Source organism: Cebidichthys violaceus, unplaced genomic scaffold (genome assembly GCF_023349555.1).
Source record: "Cebidichthys violaceus isolate CVI_PGR_0920_01 unplaced genomic scaffold, fCebVio1.0.p SCAF_58, whole genome shotgun sequence".
NCBI lineage: Eukaryota > Metazoa > Chordata > Actinopteri > Perciformes > Stichaeidae > Cebidichthys > Cebidichthys violaceus.
The window spans coordinates 677,501-696,832 of record NW_027176794.1 but is presented as its reverse complement, the minus strand read 5'-3'; the positions used below and the strand labels follow the sequence as shown (position 1 = coordinate 696,832).

Genomic DNA, 19,332 nt, shown 5'->3' with positions numbered 1-19,332 from the left:
TCAGAACAGCTGACATTTTTCAGTGCCTTGTTTTGTTCGACCAACCAACAAAGATTCAGTTTACTATCATAGGAGACAAGAAACCCAGCAAATATAAGTATTTTAGAAGCTGTTAATTTGAATAATTTCACTTCAGACGTTGCTGAAATGATTAATCAATTATCTGACCACGGAGAGAAGCTTACAGGCTAAAAACTAGCTCATGATTATATATTGGCTATTAAATAGTTGTTTTCTTAAGGAATCATCTGTTCATTATTCTTAAAGCTGAACTGCCTCACAACAAAGTGAAACCAAGAGTCTGACGAGACTAAGGGTACTAGAATGTATTCTATTAAGCCAAAATTACAGATTTTTTTGTTGTATGATGCTGGGAACTGTCTGCTGCTGCTGGAAGCGGAAAATTAAATGGGAGTAAAGTAAAAATGTGTCTTTGTCACAGGTGAAATACAAGACTATTGAGACGGTCTTTAATTATTGACCACTAGCATGTCCTTGTGTACTCCTAGAGGAAATGACATATTGCCTCTGTAGACTGTCCTTAGGATCTCTGATGGTGGCAATTAGTTTATTTTGAACATCTACTGTTGTATATGGACTTTAATAAAAGTTAATGTAATATCTAGTGGTCCAACGTAACTACATTTACTCAAGGCGATTATATTGTATAGCCTATATATTTCAGAAGAGAATCTTGTATTCTTTACTCTACTATGTTTACAGCTAAGGACTTTATACATTTAGCTTATTCATACAAAACACAACACCTTTTAAATTATGATGCATTTGTTCCCTGCATAAATCTCGGTCTATAATTGTATATAATTTTAGTCTATAATTGAGTCGTAATTTTTGTTTTCTCAAAACACGAGTGCAGTAAGAATATGTACTCCAGCCTGATGTCAATGCACATCAGTTAAAACTATATAGATTTAAAAAAGTATACAAGCTACTCTTACTGCACATTATTTGTGTTATAAAATACTAGGACCCACCTATATCCAGAATGAACTTGACTTTATGAAACGTATTTGTTTTGCACGGTTAGACTCTGAGCTGTAGTTAAAATGATCTCGGACGATGGTGGATGTAGGTGTGGGAGTTTAACCGGGCCATGGGCGGGGACCTTAGTGCTCGTTTGACGTCAGGAGGGAAACTGTTTTGGGGGCAGAGCCTCAGGACGTCTCAACAGCAGCGATCCCGAACCCGGACAAGATATCCCTGTCGACCCCGGACACCTGAACCCGGACTGGTTTATCAGCGGCTGCTGTTGTTCTGGAGACTTCCGCGGCACACCGCGCGTAATGTAGCTCCGAGAAACACCGGTTACGTCATCCGTTACCGGGAGAGAAGAAAACACTTCCGTTGAGAAGCTCCGGTGGTGCTGGAGGGGGAAACCGTCTGAGTCGATATTTAACGCGACTAGAAAGCTTCGGCATGTAGCAGCTCTGTGTTCAGGTACGTTACGGCTGTGTTTAGCATTTGTTGTGCGTCTTTGGCTCCACACTGGAGCCTCGATTGAGGCCGCGGTTTGGATCAGTGTTTATACGGTGCTGGTGGACCTGTGTGACGAGGCAACATCTGGGTCGACTGTGACCCGGTGGTCGTCGATTAACCGAGCTGTGATACAGAAAATAAGAGTTAAACTCCAGAAAATGTAAGAAAAACAAAGTACATGGGTGAACTGTAATCCGCACATCCAATGACTAACATGCATCCTTCAGCTTGATCCATTCATGATGTGCAAGAAGGTTTAGAGCCACTGTTGGTAAATGAACGTCACTTTTAATCAAGACACAAGTTGCAGAGCCTGTAGTTAGAGCAGTCATGTTGATAGAAGACATTTACTAGTGTTATTTTCGTAATTTCGACTAAAAATATGATTCAATATTTTAGGAAATTCAGTTTCTTGCAGAGTTAGATGAGAACATTGATACCACTCTGCAGTTACAGGAGGAACAAGTGGGACTATTTCTTGACCGGGTGCAGTGACTTCCTGATGTCCCTTTTTACCATGTTTCTCTGATCAGTGGCTGGTGAATATTGATAGAACACCATGTCACACTTTGATTTATTGCTAATCAGAGGCTCATTCAACAGAGCCAGATCCCCCCCAGAGAGAGGTTTAACTGAGCTGAGGGATTAATGCCATTTACTGCTTCACTAGTCTTGCTCTCTGTGATGGAGGGGGCACTGAAGACCTTGCGATTGTTTTAAACACTTCCACGGCCTCATCTCAGCCCAAATCCATCTGTGCTGTCTAAATAAATCAGCAGGCTGCCGCAGTGGTGGGGCCGTTCAGTTCCTGCAAGTCATTAAAGCCCGACAGATGTGGGACAGATGTGAGGGTAGGAGGTGGACTGGGTAGGGTCAAATGAGCAGGGTCTGCTCTGCCGTGTTCCGTGGTCGAAATCAGTTTGGAACCACTCCAACATCCAAAACGCATACAAATAGCTGTTAAGCTGCTGTGTGCAGAGGGCATTTCAGCAAAGTGGGCTTTTACAGTATTTACAGTTATTGTCTTTCCCTTCCCGTCTCTTTTCTGAATCTCTATCCGTAACATAAATGTTAATGGTTCTAATACACTTTTTTATTATGATCTAACAGGCTGTAAGGCTGTCCATCATGAAGAAGCGAGCCAACAAGGTGCTGGAGGAGGAGGAGAGGTTGTGCTGCTGCGAGTATGTGAACAGACTCGGAGAGCGCAGCCATGTGGGAGCCTGCTGCTGTGACTGTGAGGACCTGGATGACGCCTGTGACAGGTGAGAGGTAAACTCAAGTCAGTGTAGGACTGAGAAAGAATCTGTGGGTATTGTGGGCATAATATTGGGAAAATGGCAATTCTTTGTTTTGTTTTTTAAGGTCTTTTACCTTTGCACGGCAGCAGAGATATTCAATTTACAAAGATGTAAAACAGCAACAACAATGCTGGTCTGTTGGTTGGTCGATCAGTCGGCTCACCGCTTTGATCCAGAGTGAAATATCTCAACAGCTATTTGATGGATTGCCTTGGAATTGTGTACATTCATGATCCCCAGAGGATGAATTCAACCTGCTTTGGGGATTCTCAGACTTTTCCTCCAGCACCAACAGCCAGTCAATTAGTATGAATTAGTTTTATTATTAGTAGTAGTATTATTAGTGAAGTATTTATTCACAGTACACAAAAGGTTGACGTTATTTCATACAGACTATATATTTATTTATTTAATAACAATTTCTGCAGATTTTTTTAAATGTTTTGCACATTCAAATCATAATCCACATATCTGTGTTCATGGAATAGTTGAGAATAAAGTCATGATATTGTAATTAAACATCTGCCTGTCTGCTGTGGAATATGCTCTGCACTCTTCTGTTATGGTAGTATTCCCTACAGACCGTCTGACAGACTCTCTCTTGAGGAGTGCTCTGCTTTTCGTTGGAGGTGGAAAACCAAAACGAACACTTCTGATCAGACATAAATCTCACCTTTCAAATATATTGCTTCCAGAAGTAAAAATATTTCACTTGTTACTCTGTCAGGTTCATGAAGAGGGAGCCTCAGAAACCGGAATCCCTGTCACATGTGACTGCAGTTGTCACGGACCGGATTCGTGTGCCCTGGCTCTGGGGTGGAGCCCGAAAAGTGGAACTGTCCATCATCCCTCCTCTCATTCTGCTGCCGGTCCTCCTGCACGTCGCTGCTCTCCACTTCCTGCTCGCCATGGTGGTTCTGACAGCTCTGCCCGGCCTGGTGCTGTGGTACTATTACTTCACCCATCGCAAGAAGGGACAGACACTGTTCTTCCTCAGCCTGGCCCTCTTCTCCCTGGCATATATGTACTACTTGTTCATCACTGAGGTGCTTCCCAATGGGGATATTGGTCTGGTCCAGCTGGCGGTGATAACTGTCGGGGTCATACTCACCCTGGTGGCCCTTGTTCACACCAAGAGAGAACCTGGCATTGTGCGGCCAAACCCAGAGTCCGTCCACAGCACGGTGACGTATTACAGCCCTCTGGCAGACAGAGACCCTTCCGCCAACGGGGGGAGGCAGGACGTGACCATGACCGTGGCCAACCGGGCGGGATCGTCGGAGCATGCGGGGGCGGAGCTGAAGGAAGGCGGCCGGAGGAACTGGTGTCCGGTGTGCAGGGTGGCGCGGCCCCCGAGGGCGGGACATTGTCGGATCTGTGGCGTCTGCGTGCTGCGTCTCGACCACCACTGCGTCTGGTGGGTGCCAATAAAAATGCCTCTCACTCGGCCTGTCATCACTGTTCCTTCCACTTTGTCTCACATCGCTAACACCGAAGTTGTTCGTCATCTTTTCTACACAAACTATACAATAAATCTAAAACAAAAGTCCTTTTTAATTGTCAAGACAATGACCGTCTTTCTTTCCCAGGTTAGGTAATCAGCTCAGACTGAATGTGTTTGTCATGTTTACACCTGCTGTGTCTTTTTTTTTAACCATATTTGTATGTCGTGTCAAGCCAGCATCACACACCCGTATTATTCACAGCTGCAAGTGAACAGTTCCTTTCTATCATCCACTTCTACACTTACGTGTGTGTGGTCCTGCATGTGTGTAGTGTAGTGTAACTCTGAGGCCTCAGTACGATGTTTTGTGTGTACTTGTGTGTCTGTGCTCCCCCCGTCGGTGCCCGGGTAGGATAAACAGCTGTGTGGGGCAGACCAATCACCGCAGCTTCCTGCTTACGCTCGTCCTCTTCCTGTTGACGTCTCTGTACGGGATCAGCCTGGTGCTGCAGAGTGTGTGTCCCGATCAACTCCTCTTCACCGCCCTGCTCTACTGCCCGGGGGTCTACGACCAGTACAGGTACTGAGCGCCTAGACACACAATCGGTACACTCTGAGCTGGAAAACATTAACATTATAGTCCCTTAAAGTTACTATTTTCCTAAATCTGAAAGCCCCCTTATTCTTATAATATAGGTTTTGTCCCAAAAATAGACAAATTGGTGTCTATGTGTTGCTTTGACCTCATTCATTGTTATTGTTCTCAGGCCAGAAGCTTGTTTTGGTTAGAAAATAAGATGCTTTCAAATTTAAAGATGAGAAAAATATTATTAAAAGTTATTCAAATGTATATCGGGTCATAAAGGGTAACTTGTTTTTAAACCTGAACCTGATTGTTCAATGTTTTTGTGTCTAAATGATGATGATATGATAAGATGAATGATAATTGGTTCAGTATTGAGGGAAAACGCTGCAGGCGGCAGCGTCAATGTAAATCTACTAAAATGCTTGTTTTGCCACTGACGGTCTCAGATTGTTAAAAGTGTCTGTCAACATTATGAAAAGGACCCGACAGAGAAGTAAAACTTTACCTTTCACTTGATTTGTTATTGTGGGTCTTGCTTTGATAAATCTCACTCTGAAATCTTGCGTCGCGTCCAGATTGTCTAAATCGGCTAAACATTCAGCCATGACATAAAAAACCTTTTAGATGACTCTAAGCTATGCTTTTTGTACTCCAACACAATAATAATACTAATTATAATAATGTAATACTCACGAAACTATTAGGGAGTACTGATGAGTATTTTCCATTCACCATCTTTTCTCAATGTCTGTGTTTCAGCTCTGCGCTTTGCTTCACCTGTGCGTGGTACAGCAGTATTGTGACCTGTGGGCTGCTCCACCTGCTGATGGTGCAGGTCATCAACGTCAGCTACAATGTAACCGAGCGCGAGGCACGCATGGCGCTGAGGGACAAAACCGCTCGCAGCGCCTACTGGGGACTCGTCGTGGACACTGGCGTCTACTCTCGAGGTCTCCGTTCCAACTGGGCAGAGTTCATGACCATGGGAGAAAAACTGAATCCACCCTCTCCCATCCCAGCACACCTGGTGTAAGAGACCGATTCCCCAACCCTGATTTTAAAACACGAGTTTGGAGCTTATGGTTGCTGTTCTTGTTCATGTCCTCTGGATGGCAGCATGGCTCTTTTTCACTCCAATTGCCTCCTCTGCTTTCAGCAAATGACTTTTACCGCTGGGTTACAGTTATTGATTTTTGGACACATAGCAATAAAAACTACAATAAGATACATTCACTTCTAATAATGTCACCCACAACATCTCCTCTATGCAGCTGTACCCACTCACACTGCCCTTGAATCTCTTTCCATGTGTCACTAGAGTCTCTGCCAAACAAATATCACCGTATCCTTCACACTGACTGCCTTCTCTGGCTTTGAACACTGTCTTTATGTCTCCTCTACATTCTAGTGCCTTGCTGGGAGTCGGCAAACAAGAAATATGTGAGAATGAATAATTGCTCTGGTACTCGTAGGGACATTTTCTCTGAGCACGGCGCCAGCGACAACGTGACACCTCAATGACGCACAAACCATGGGCTGAACACCTTTTCAAAGAGGGTGTCTCAGCACACATTGTCCTCCACAAACACTTACCTGCACAAAGGAGGGCGCCTAACTTCACCTTGTGAGTGTCATGGATTATTTATCACCGCTGAATGAAACATCTCAGCACAAGCCACACAATCGGGCAATTTAAGTTCGACAGTTTGTGGTTGCATTTCACATAATGATCGGATAGCCATGAATATATTAGTAGTTACTTTTATTGTCTTAGCTGGTTCAAACAGATTGCAGAATTAATCAAACGCAAATAAACCAGTACACATTAATGTCACCTTGAGAAGTTTTCCAGCGCTTTCCACTATCGCTGCTTTTATTAAAGCGATTTTCTCAAAGGGATTGAAAGGTTTTTTTTTTCCGAATCTTAAAAGTTGTATTGGTCCAGTTGTGTTTGAATAAAATTATTTATTTTGAATGTGTGCATGTGTATTCATTTTGTTTGTATGCGTGTCCCCGAGAGTTGTTGAGATGTTTGTATGCGTGAGTTTGTCTCCTTTAGTGTCGGTTTCTCCCAGAGGCTTTACAGTGGATAGGAGCAGAAATCCGGCAGAACCTCAGTCACTCTCCTTCCCAGCTTCTCCCGCCGCTCCTCCCTCACTCGTTCCTTGCGCAGCAGACAGGGAAGCTGCCTCCAGGCCAGCAAACATCGCCGCAGCACCCGTCTGAAGAGCAGGCAGATGGAGGGACAGACGGGAACAGAGCAAGTGAGCAATAAGAAACTGAATTATAGGGACCTCTGGGTTGACAAATCCTAATGAGTTTTCACATAATGTCACTGGGGGCTTATTGACAATGGCAGCTGGGCAGCTGGTGGGAATTCACCTGCAGGCTGAGGTCATTTAGCTGACCTCACCTGAGAAGTTCAAAACCACTCGCATTCTGTGTCAATGACGGTGAAATCATTAAGTTAGAGCAGGGCTACAGAATCCATTATTTTTGTCTGAAATGAGGACAGAATAATAATGCTGTTACTGAGAGCATTATCAAAACCCAAATATCTTTGCTGATTTAAATGTATGGTGTGTAGGAAGCAATGCTGCAAAAGTATTTAAATGCAAATTAAAGTTTCCACTCATTCGTGGTCTAAACATTTACCTGCAAACTTGGCATAAGGTAAATGTCTATTGTGTTATTGTGGAAAATACTTTTTTCTTTTAATTACCTGGGGTTAGAGATAAACACTAATGCTATGCCAGCTAGTTTAGCCATATTGATGTTTCTACTTGAGCTGAGAAACACCACAACTGACATTAAACGTAATGTGAAGAGACATTTACAATGAACAACAGATTAGAGGCTCATCACTGGAGTCAAAGAGATGGTGAAGTTTATAATCTAATGCATGGGCAGTTGCAGTGGAAAATATATTGGTAATTTTTTTAACATCTGCTCCTAGATCCAGTGGGTAACCTTTATCATATTCTGCAGTGTTTGTTTATGAATTAACCATCTTCAATCTTGAAAGTCATAACTTCCGAAAATAGAATAAGCCTTAAAATGTCGGTACAGTTAAAAAAATCTGTTTAGTTTGATACATATTCAAGGCATTTTGTTTTTGTTCCGTACTGTGACCAAACTGCGCTGATATTACATTTCAACTTGTAATTAAACAAGCTGTTAAATATAATTTGACACAGTACTGGCACACTGCATCCACACAGTGAACATATGGGGTAGACGTGGGCAGCAGACCTGTTACTGTGCTCCTGAGCCAGCTTCTGACGGTCCCACTCCACAAGCCTCTCCTGGGTCACATGATCCAGCAGTGCCAGCAGAAACCTCCTCAGAGTGCGAGTGCGATAGAAACGCTCGGCTCTCTCCTCTTGAATCATCCGCCAGTCATTAAGCTGAAACATACAACACATCCTCAGAGACGGGTGGATTTTACTGCATTTATAGCAGTAAAGTCCACAACGGAACAACTGCAAGTCAGTTTGAGTGATGAGGACAGCACTGGCTTAATCACAAAAAGAAGAAAATAGTCTTTTTTTTTTTTCTTTAAAGACTGGGCGCCCTGAAAACATGATTGAGTGCAGGTACAAGAGACGATTAGGAAAAGGTGTTTCTCTAAGTCACAGGCTGAAGATGGGGAAACTGCAATCCTGATTGAGTATTTGACTTGTGTGTGCGCGCGTGCGGGTGTATACACACTCTTTTCCAGCGGCTTAAGCTCCTCCGAAGCAAAAAGTGCCGGTACAGTTGGTCAACAGAAGCTTCTTTCTCAGACTGGGACTCTCTTGCTGATTGCCGCCAGCCTAGTGTGCACCGCCTCAGGAGGAAGAGATTGTGATGACTCTCGGCCAGCTGGCGGGGATTGAAAAGAAAAGTGTTGATGCACGCTGATGAGTGCATCCAAACTCAATTATACGTGCCAGGTTGAAGCAATGGAGCGCTATCAAATGATGAAGTGCCTGTCTCTGACTGCATTTAACAAAGACGTTCTATATCTAGCTAGTTTTTCAAGTTAGTTTTTTCTGCGTTCAGTGGAGAGGAACCTTTTGAAGATGAAATAATGAAACTGTCAAGAGACTGCAGCTACAATGTTGTTACATTAGCTTTAGCTTGGATGTTTTTCCTGAACCTTGATGAGTGTGTATGTCTGTTCTGTATGTGTGCAGGTCCAGAGGAGTGTAAGTGTGTTATTGGGTGGTGGGTTTATGTGGAGCGTTGCCTTTGGCTTGGCGTGTTCGTTTTAGCTGCGGAGTGAGCATTTTTAATCACAGTAGCTTTCATATTGCTCAGTCTATTTAATGTGTTGAAGTGTGGTATGTGGTATTTTTAGAAAATAATAATAATGACTAACTTTTATTTAGTAATTTGTAATCAGGCAGGCAAATGGAACAAAAGAATCATCCCAGCAACAGGAATAATAAATGCAGAATAAAAAATAAATGAATGCATAAATCAGTCAAGAAAAAGATAAGAGTCAGAGATCTACTAATTAGGGCATTTTTTTATACCATTGGTTAAGGAAAAGCTGTGAGCTTCAGTTGAGGCGACTGACAGGACATAAAAAAGCACATATAATCCTCTTTGATTCACTAAAACATAAAAGAGATTAGTCCATATAATCTTTGTCATATGGAGAAAAAAAGTAAAGCTTTTTAGTGTGAGACATTATGTCCACCAATGGTCTGTGAGCCATGAAAGACATCCAGCCACAAGTAGAGATTTGAATTATAAAAAAAAAAGCATTTCAAGAACACACATTTCCTGTCAATGAAACACAGATGGATGACGCACATGTAGTACTGTTTGCAAGCCAGTCTATAACCAGGTAGGTTTTTTTTATTATTCAGATCCACAGTGTGTACCTTGTCTTGGATTTACCCTTGTAAGTCTGAATGTCCTCTTGCTTATTGTAATTCATTTGTAGGAGCATGTGTGATAATGAAAAACCTAAAGCACTCCTTGCACAGCTTCCTGTTAAAAATCAAGGCCAGAATCAAAAGTTTCTTTCTCAAATTGTTGAGTTGGAGGACTGAGGGCAGGCTGAATTTGACTGACAATACTCTCTATGTTGCTCTAGCTGAAAGCTGAAAAGACAAGACAGGTGATTCACCTGCAAGTTGTCTTGTCTGATCTGAATGAGACGTTTCCATGGAGCCAGGCCTCGCCGTAACAGCAGGTTTCTGTGGTAGTGTTGACGGGCCAGCTTCAGGAGCTCCTGTTGCCTTTTCAGTTGCCTCTGTTTCTCCTCTTCATTCTGCACAGACAGAAAGAAGTAACATTATTTGAATATTGTATAGTGGTCACTGGAGTACTGTCCTGCTACATGTCTGTCAGCGTTACTGCTTCCTGTATTTTGAATTCATGTTATTGAGAACGGCCAGGAAATATGAACCTCACTTCTCTTTCCTGCCTTTTCTCCTCCCTCTTCTTTTCCACTGCTTTGTGTTTCTCCTCCTCCTCCTCCCTCTGCCTCTGCTCCTCCGCAGCTTTCATCTCAGCCTGTAAAAGTTCCAAGTAAATTTGTGTTTTTTAATATTGTTTCAGACAATTAAAACTTGCTACTCGTCCAGCAAAACAACTCGTCAATCTCTCACCAGTTTTTCCTCGTCCTTCTTTCTCTTGAGTTCCTCGATTTCCTTCCTTCGTTCTGCGCGTTGATGTGCACGGACCTCCATGGCTTCAAAGAGATGAAGAGGGGTGAGTTGAGCACAAGGTATTCCTCTGTGGCATGACAGAGACTCAGGAGTGGATATGTGGATGATTATGATTGATTCGCCCTTCATATTCTGAACACGTAACTGGTAGGAAAACATGAGTGGGGTTGTTGTGGGACTATAGGCTTTTATATTTGCAAATGTTACGTCTCCATAGGCGTGAGTCAGGGTCATGCAATGTCCCAAAAGAGCTGCAGCATTCTATGTTTGAAGGAACATATGTGCCTGCTATGTTTGTATGTATGTATGTATGTATTTGTGAGTTTGTGCATGTCATCCTCTGAGTGAAGGACCTTGCAGACTGACCCGTGATGATTGGATGGGGGAGTGTCTGCCGTGTGACAGCTTTCCTTGGCGGTGCACAGAGACTGTCAGGTTCCCCGTGACCTCCTGATGCCCTGCAACAGTACCAATCACAGCCATGAGCACCGAAACAAAGGCCCATATCTCTGTCGCCACATTCACATCTGATCATTGCTGGGCAAATTACATTCAGACAGGTATAGACTTGAAGCAAACTCAAACGACGTGCGTCGGACTGTCCAGGAATCTTTAAATGAATGTAAGTCTGAGGTGAAGGGCAGACCTTTTTGCTTGTGTCCTTGAAAACTATGTTCAAGCTTTCATAGACTTCTTGGAAAGTGTCTGCAATCAAATACTACTTAAATAAAAGAACCAATAATGTACAAAATATGAACTATTGACTTTGGCACGACCCCCACTCCTCTGTTCTCTTTAAGCTTTAAAACCCTTCTGCCGCTGTTTCTTTGAATCTACTCCTATGAGACTTGTATTTAATAAGAAAAGCTATTAAAGGATAATAACTTCTACCCCAATTCACCTCTGTGTAGCTCCTGAAAACACTGAGTGCCTTCACTATTCTAGACATTTGAGATATTAGGTTAAAAGGGTATTATTTCTGTAAAAATTATACAATCTTTACGATCTGAGCCTGTAATAAATGATTTTAGTGGAAGAGTAAACAAAGTGCAAATGGCCAAAGAGTCACTATGACTTTAGAATTAGACCCACTGGACCAATTTCTAAAAGGTTTAATTTAGTGCAACATTTTTAGGTTTTCCTCCCTGACCTTAACAAAATTATTATTGCTGAAATTTGTGCCACTTTCTGTAGGTCACCCGTAATAAAAGGCTCATAAGTTGTAACTAGTGGCTTTAGTAACAGTGTTAAAGTAATTCACTGATGCGTTTTAAATAAATTTACGTTACGTTGAGGACAACATTGCCAGGTTGTAAACAATCTCTCCTTCTACAGCATGAAATCGGACCTTCTAGGACATTGGCAGAAATGGAAAATAATATGAATAAGTATGTTTTCTTTAGTGTATAATCACCTGAAATCAGTTACAGCGTGAATATGGGTGAATATGATGCACACACATCTAGAGTTTTCGTGCCATCTAGACATTTTGCAGTGAGCCTACCTCTGCTCTGTGGGGTCAAAGTTGTGGCTCTTTGGTCTTGATGCTCTTAGCATTGATAGCTGGGTGAGCTGTGTGGTTTTTTCAATCTCCAGCTCCAAACCCATCACACTCTGCTCCTTCTTCAGCTGTGCAATCTGCTCTTGCTGCTCCTTCAACAGCTTCTTCTGCTGCGTGATGATCTGCTGCTGGACGGCATGTCTGTTCTCAAACCTGCTGCCCGGCGACACTGCGCTTTTTGAACAGGTAGAGCCGCCGCCCTCACCTCTCTGCTGTGCCCCATGGAGCTCAGCAGCAGTCGGTGCTGCGTGGCGTCTGGTCACCTGCCAAGGCTGAGTGGGCCGGGCCACGGCACCCACAGGGGGCTTTTTCTGAGGTACTGCAGAGGCTTTGGGGGCTAAAGTGCCTGACATCTGGTGATCCTCCTACAGAGAAGGAAATAGAGCAGACGCAAAGATTATATCATATATGAAAAAAAAAACATCTAAAAACTGAAGGGGGGGATAACATAGATACAGCGTCCCAGTGCAATTTAATCTTGACTGAGCTCCAGGAATCCTGATATATAAGAAACAAATGCTTGATGGTGAGGATGACCTCTTTATTGACCCATCCACCATGAACTCCAACTTCATCTCCTGTTCTGTCTTTCGTCCCTCGAGCTCTGCTCCACTATCCTACACCTTTTACCTCCCTAGAGCATTCTTTCCATCTGCGCTATGCCTTCCCATCCACTAGATTCACAGTTTCACATCCACCTTCTTTCCTGCTCTTGCTCTCTCCAGAGTTGTGAATATTTCATACTAAGTTTTTCTCCCTAGTTGACTAAGAAAGGTTCAGGCCATGCAAAGAGAAGATACTATTTTTATTATTAATGTTATTTTTGAAATGAGGATTTGTGAGTGCCCCTCTCACCTTCTCTGGGGTCTCTGGTGGGTTAGAAGCCTCAGGTGGGGCCATAATCGCCTGAAAAGTTTGGGTTTCTGTGGACATGAGTTTGCCTGTTGATGCAGCGTTGATTAAGGCAGCCATCTTGCGACGGGTCTCCTGCTGCTGGGCCAAAAGCTCTCGTTGTTCCTTCTCTATGCGACAACAAAGCTGCCACTCATTCAGACATCGCCGTAATAACCGCCTTCGGTCACTCTCCACAGCCAGCTGGCATTGTCTGGAGGAGGGAACAAATGTTTTATTTTTAACCGTCAATTATTGCTTAGTCAAGGTAACAGGGACCAGTGACTGTCTTCTAGGTATACTGTCATAATTAACAGTCTAATTTTTTTATATAGGTTGTAATTAACGTTATTACTTAACCACATCATTTCATTGAGTTTCTTGCCTGTGTTCAGCTCGTAGATCCTCTTCCGTTCTCACCACCTCTCGCTGCTGCTGTTCTGCCCACACCACTGACCGCCACGCACGCCAGGCTCTCAGCTGCCGCCTCCAGTCACAGAGGGCCATGGCCTTACCTAAACGTAGCCTTCGGTCCAACACAACTGAAAACCATCCAGAGAAATGCCTCTGCAGACACTAAAACGTGTGAATAAATGCATGCAAACATGCACATCCACAAGTTAGATACATTTACATTGATTAATTTGCTGTACCAACTGGCAAGTACACTCACAGTACAACCAACCTTGAGATTTACCATGAGAACCATGGTTTGAAGTTTCTGTTCTTTATAAAGTCGCTCTCTCTCCTTCGGCTGCTGGTTTGTGAGAGGCAGAGGAGCTGACTGGAGGCTTCTGGCTGCCCTTTGCCCTTCCACTCTCTCTCTTTCCCTGAGGAATGACCATAGGTATACTCATTAGTCTACCAGTCATCCAAAAAAGATCCAAGATAAGAAAAAGGTAACCATGAGACCAATTTACAAGTTACACATATTTTAGTTTGTATAAGAACACATGCTATAAACCAATCACAAGTTTTTCCATAACTTTACAACTGGAATTTACCCAATTGTTTATTTTTTCTCTATGATAAATTTTCATGCCCTCTAAAGTTGATTTTACAGTATAAATCCATTTTTTATTCCAGCATGGTGCCAGCCATTGATTGCTTTTAACAACGTATGTTTGTGATAAAAATGTACCTGAGGACATTACAGTTGTGATGAAGAAGAACTTGGCTGGTTCACACTTTGTGAGAGATTGCACAGCAGTCTCATTGTGCTGGCCAAGAGTTTATGTCCCCAGGGAAACTTCAACAATACCGGTTTGGGTCAGAGAGCTGGCTTACTTCTATTGATCCAAGGGTTTGAGACCCCCCCCCCCCCACCCCTACTTATAGGTGATAAGCGCTTCAGCACAGGCCAGTGGTTGCTGTGAACACCATACCTCTGTCGAACCAGCTGTTCCAGGCCTCTCTTCTCCTCCATCTGGCGTCGCAGTGTCACCATCTCCTGCTGCACCATCTCATCCTGTCTACATGCCTGCTGCCTCTTTCTTGTCTCCTCCTCTCGCTCCCTCCTCTTTGCCTCCTCTCTGGCATCCCGCCGAGCCTCCCTCTCTCTCTGTTGCCTCTGCCTCTCAGCCTCCCGTCGGGCTCTGTTCTCTCGCACCTTCAGTGGCAAACGGTAGCAATTAGTGTAAGTGAGAACACAACTTGGGTTACCCGTTATTCTGGCTGATCCAACTTTCACGGTGACAATTTCCCACCCCGCAGCATTCACATCTCTTTATCTTTAGGAAATTGAGTTTCACTTTGTTGACATACCTGCAGGTGTCGTGCTTCCATGGTGACAATTGGATTTCTGAACTTCTTCCTCGTTTGTCCAACATCCAGAGCCAGTTCCTCCATCACCCCAGAGTCCAACACCTCTTGCTCCATCAGGTCTTGTAGGAAGCTGTTAACAGCACTTTGCTCTTCCTCCTCGGCCAGGCAGTTGTACAGATCTTTGCACCAGTGAGTGTGAAAAAGAAGTATCATATAACATCTGAGGAGTTTCTAAAAGGAAAATCACTAGTACAGTAATGTTTATTACATTAACATTAGTACTATTAATTACTGCTGACAGTTTTACAAAGCATACAATATGTTTTTAAATTGATTTCACCAGCTACTGGTTTCAGTTCATTTCACCATGACATGAAAATCAATGTGCTGAGATTTAACATTTGCTTGATAGATTATGTATTACAGAAAGCATTTAGTTAACCATGGATATTATATATTATGTTTTTGTTAATGTTCAACTCTATTGTAGTGCAGTTACAAATATGAATTGTCTTGAAGTCACTTGTTTAAAACCATTGTATTCCTGGTTATGTTGTAGGAATATGAAACCCAAAATACCAAAAGAAATAAAAATTTGTTAGCCTCTTGGTTTCAAAATATTGCAGTCTAGCATTTAACCCTAAAGTCTCGAATTTTAGACTGTGAATGCACCAGTTACGGATAAAACAAAAGAAGACACTGCCCTGCAACACAACTACACTATAATAGCTTAACTTTAACAAAAAGTAAGTTCATAAAATACTCAGTTATCAATTTCTAATCTCATGCAAGTGATTACACACACACACACACACACACACACACACACACACACACACACACACACACACACACACACACACACACACACACACACACACACACACACACACACACACACACACACACACACACACACACACACACACACACACACACACACACACACACACACACACACACACACACACACACACACACACACATATATACAGTTGTGGTCAAAAGTTTACATACACTTGTAAAGAACATAATGTCATGGCTCTCTTGAGTTTCCAGTTATTTCTACAACTCTGATTTTTCTCTGATAGAGTGATTGGAACAGATACTTCTTTGTCACAAAAAATATTCATGAAGTTTGGTTCTTTCATGACTTTATTATGGGTTAACAGAAAAAGTGATCAAATCTGCTGGGTCAAAAATATACATACAGCAGTGCTAATATTTGGTTACATGTCCCTTGGCCATTTTCACTTCAATTAGGCGCTTTTGGTAGCCATCCACAAGCTTCTGGCAAGCTTCTCGTTGAATCTTTGACCACTCCTCTTGACAGAATTGGTGCAGTTCAGTTAAATTTGATGGCTTTCTGACATGGACTTGTTTCTTCAGCATTGTCCACATGTTCTCAATGGGATTTAAGTCAGGACTTTGGGAAGGCCATTCTAAAACCCTAATTCTAGCCTGATTTAGCCATTCCATTACCACTTTTGATGTGTGTTTGGGGTCATTGTCCTGTTGGAACACCCAACTGCGCCCAAGACCCAACCTTCGGGCTGATGATTTTAGGTTATTTTGAAGAATTTGAAGGTAATCCTCCTTCTTCATTATCCCATTTACTCTCTGTAAAGCACCAGTTCCATTGGCAGCAAAACAGCCCCACAGCATAATACTACCACCACCGTGCTTGACGGTAGGCATGGTGTTCTTGGGGTTAAAGGCCTCACCTTTTCTCCTCCAAACATATTGCTGGGCATTGTGGCCAAACAGCTCAATTTTTGTTTCATCTGACCACAGAACTTTCCTCCAGAAGGTCTTATCTTTGTCCATGTGATCAGCAGCAAACTTCAGTCGAGCCTTAAGGTGGCGCTTTTGGAGCGAGGGCTTCCTTCTTGCACGGCAGCCTCTCAGTCCATGGAGATGCAAAACACGCTTGACTGTGGACACTGACACCTGTGTTCCAGCAGCTTCTAATTCTTGGCAGATCTGCTTTTTGGTGGTTCTCGGTTGACTCTTCACCCTCCTGACCAATTTTCTCTCAGCAGCAGGTGATAGCTTGCGTTTTCTTCCTGATCGTGGCAGTGACAAAACAGTGCCATGCACTTTATACTTACAAACAATTGTTTGCACTGTTGCTCTTGGGACCTGCAGCTGCTTTGAAATGGCTCCAAGTGACTTTCCTGACTTGTTCAAGTCAATGATTCGCTTTTTCAGATCCATGCTGAGCTCCTTTGACTTTCCCATTGTAGCGTTTGTGGGCGTTTGTATCCAATGAGCCCTATTTAAATGGCCTCAGAGAAGTCACCAGCTGTAGTCACTCATAATCACTCACAAGAAGTTAAGAGGCCATGCTATGAAGCTCATTTCATTGACACAACTTTCTAAGTCACCAAAATTGCTAATTCATGTTGCTGTATGTATATTTTTGACCCAGCAGATTTTGTCACTTTTTCTGTTAACCCATAATAAAGTCATGAAAGAACCAAACTTCATGAATGTTTTTTGTGACAAAGAAGTATCTGTTCCAATCACTCTATCAGAGAAAAATCAGAGTTGTAGAAATAACTGGAAACTCAAGAGAGCCATGACATTATGTTCTTTACAAGTGTATGTAAACTTTTGACCACAACTGTATATTCAGAAACATAAAAACAGTGCCATAGATTTAATCTTGAGCGTAGTTCACCACAGAAATTGTAATTAAAAAATGATCTCATCAATGTGACCTGAGTTGGAAGAAGGATGAGGCTGACCTATTGGGTCTAATTTCCTTTCTGCTGGTAGTCGTGCAGTACGGGGTCAGGGCTCCGTGATAATGACTAAATCTTCCTTTGTACTACTCCTTTAAATATGATCAGCACTAACCTTTGAAGTATTCAACCACAAATAGCTTTAATTCATTAGTCCCATTATTTTTTTTAAATTTGTAAAGTCAAATGTAAACCCCAACATTCCCATATATCTAGGAAATTTGAACCGCTTGTGATGAATTTCATTAAGGAAGCTCAAGTTAGTTACATATAGGTTTTGTCCGCGCTATGTACCATCAAAGTTGTTGTAGTTAAGGGCAGCAGGCTGAGCACTAGCCAGTGCAGCGGGGCTTCTCCTCTCATCGCAGCACATCAGGTCATCTTCCTCCTCCACCTCCAGCTCCAGCCGCAGCTTACTGCTCAGCCAATCACCAAGAAGAGCCTGAGCTGCAAGCAAGCACCCAAATATCATTGTTCAGCCTGCAGCTGCTGCACAGGCTCAACTCTATAGGTAACACCTCTCTAGAGACACTCTATGGGCTGACCTACCTTCACTGTAAGCGTCATCATGATCTCTTAACTGGTCAGAGCTTTGCAATGGTACACCTCGGCTGTTGGTTCCTGAACGAGGTTTCTTGTGGGAGAAGACTTCAGATACAGCAAACTCTGAGGCCACCTCCACGCGCTACGGACAAGAAGATAGACTAACTAGTTAATATTTTCACTATCAATTAATCTATGGATTATTCAGTTACTTGGTTAATCTTTAAATCTTTAAATTGCTTGATTTGTCCAATCCAAACGGTCCAAAATCCAAAGGAATTCAGTTTACAACGATACAAAAACACGCATCATGAAAATACAGACATTCACAGCGGCTGCACATAAGTTCTAACCTTTCTCCACTGATCGATATCACCATTCTTCACATGCGTCTGTTAAGAAAAGAAAAGAAAAGCTGTAAGCTGATACTGTTTGCAAGAGAGAGCACAGGGCCTATGAAAATGCTGGCCTCATGATCACCTTTGTCTGCTTGAAAAATGGCCAGCCAAGCTCACTGGCACCTTGAGCACAGACTGCAAAATGATGGCTGAGCCAATGCATGATGCGGATTATTTCACAGGAAAGCTTAGCCATTGCCTTAAATCAGCAGATTACTTTAAAAATCATTTCCCGGACGTCCAAAAGTCTGTGCTTTACGAGCAGCGATTTAACAATCTGTCTCAGGTATAGCAGACTTATAATGCTGCAGGCAAAGCCCATCGGTATGTAGACCTTTGACAATTCTAAACCCGACATGAGGCAAGCGTTCACACATAGTAATAACACTGATGTGCTTTTCCTTCATTCATAAATTAAATGGGGCCCTTTTTACAATTATGTTGGATCTCTCGAGGGGATTTGATAATCCTGGGAAAAGGCTCTAAAAAATCGAAATAGATTGAAATAAATATTTTATGAAAGAGGAAACGTTGAGGTGAGCTCAAATGTAGGCTATTATTAGAAATGGCAGACACCGTTTTCATTCCCCTTTTCCAATTAGAATTAGAAGCCCCATACCTCTCAATTTAACTTACATCCAAAGACTACATGTACCTTGTCCGCAGATGTTTTACTCTTGCCGAGCCCCCGCCACCTGAACAGGTGAGGATCGTGACCTGGGAACGTCATCATCTGTTTAATGTAATCCCGACCGTCACTACAATGTCCTCTTCTGCCTGTTTCACCACTATTATATCAACAAAAAGTGTCCAGAAGTCGTCACAAAGAGCCCTCGCTCAACAGACGTACCTGTAAACAAAACTGGCATCGAGTTTAATCACACAGGATTCTGGGTAATGTAGTATATTAACCATTTTCCGAGCCTAAACGATG

General features: G+C 42.7%; 2 protein-coding genes across 3 annotated transcripts; one reads left to right on the top strand and one right to left on the bottom strand.

Annotated features, from left to right (window-relative positions):
• The first annotated feature begins 1,172 nt into the window (after positions 1–1,172).
• Positions 1,173–6,803, top strand: zdhhc23b (zinc finger DHHC-type palmitoyltransferase 23b). 2 transcript variants are annotated; one of them, XM_068732336.1, is made up of 6 exons: positions 1,173–1,458; positions 2,608–2,762; positions 3,526–4,215; positions 4,664–4,822; positions 5,588–5,857; positions 6,237–6,803. In XM_068732336.1, exons 2-6 carry the CDS (start codon positions 2,626–2,628, stop codon positions 6,280–6,282), a joined length of 1,302 nt encoding a protein of 433 aa, XP_068588437.1. In that variant the 5' UTR covers positions 1,173–1,458; positions 2,608–2,625; the 3' UTR covers positions 6,283–6,803. The 2 variants fall into 2 exon arrangements, with proteins under 2 accessions (XP_068588437.1, XP_068588436.1); XM_068732335.1 differs by having other exon boundaries at positions 4,655–4,822.
• Positions 6,804–6,821: 18 nt separating this feature from the next.
• Positions 6,822–19,190, bottom strand: ccdc191 (coiled-coil domain containing 191). Its single transcript, XM_068732334.1, has 17 exons — positions 19,054–19,190; positions 18,354–18,392; positions 18,007–18,142; positions 17,752–17,904; positions 14,711–14,889; positions 14,332–14,555; positions 13,632–13,776; positions 13,332–13,522; positions 12,911–13,160; positions 11,999–12,420; positions 10,861–10,952; positions 10,435–10,517; positions 10,238–10,339; positions 9,951–10,094; positions 8,540–8,692; positions 8,081–8,235; positions 6,822–7,050 (listed from the first exon to the last, which is right to left on the bottom strand). Exons 1-17 carry the CDS (start codon positions 19,129–19,131, stop codon positions 6,909–6,911), a joined length of 2,688 nt encoding a protein of 895 aa, XP_068588435.1. The 5' UTR covers positions 19,132–19,190; the 3' UTR covers positions 6,822–6,908.
• Positions 19,191–19,332: the final 142 nt, after the last annotated feature.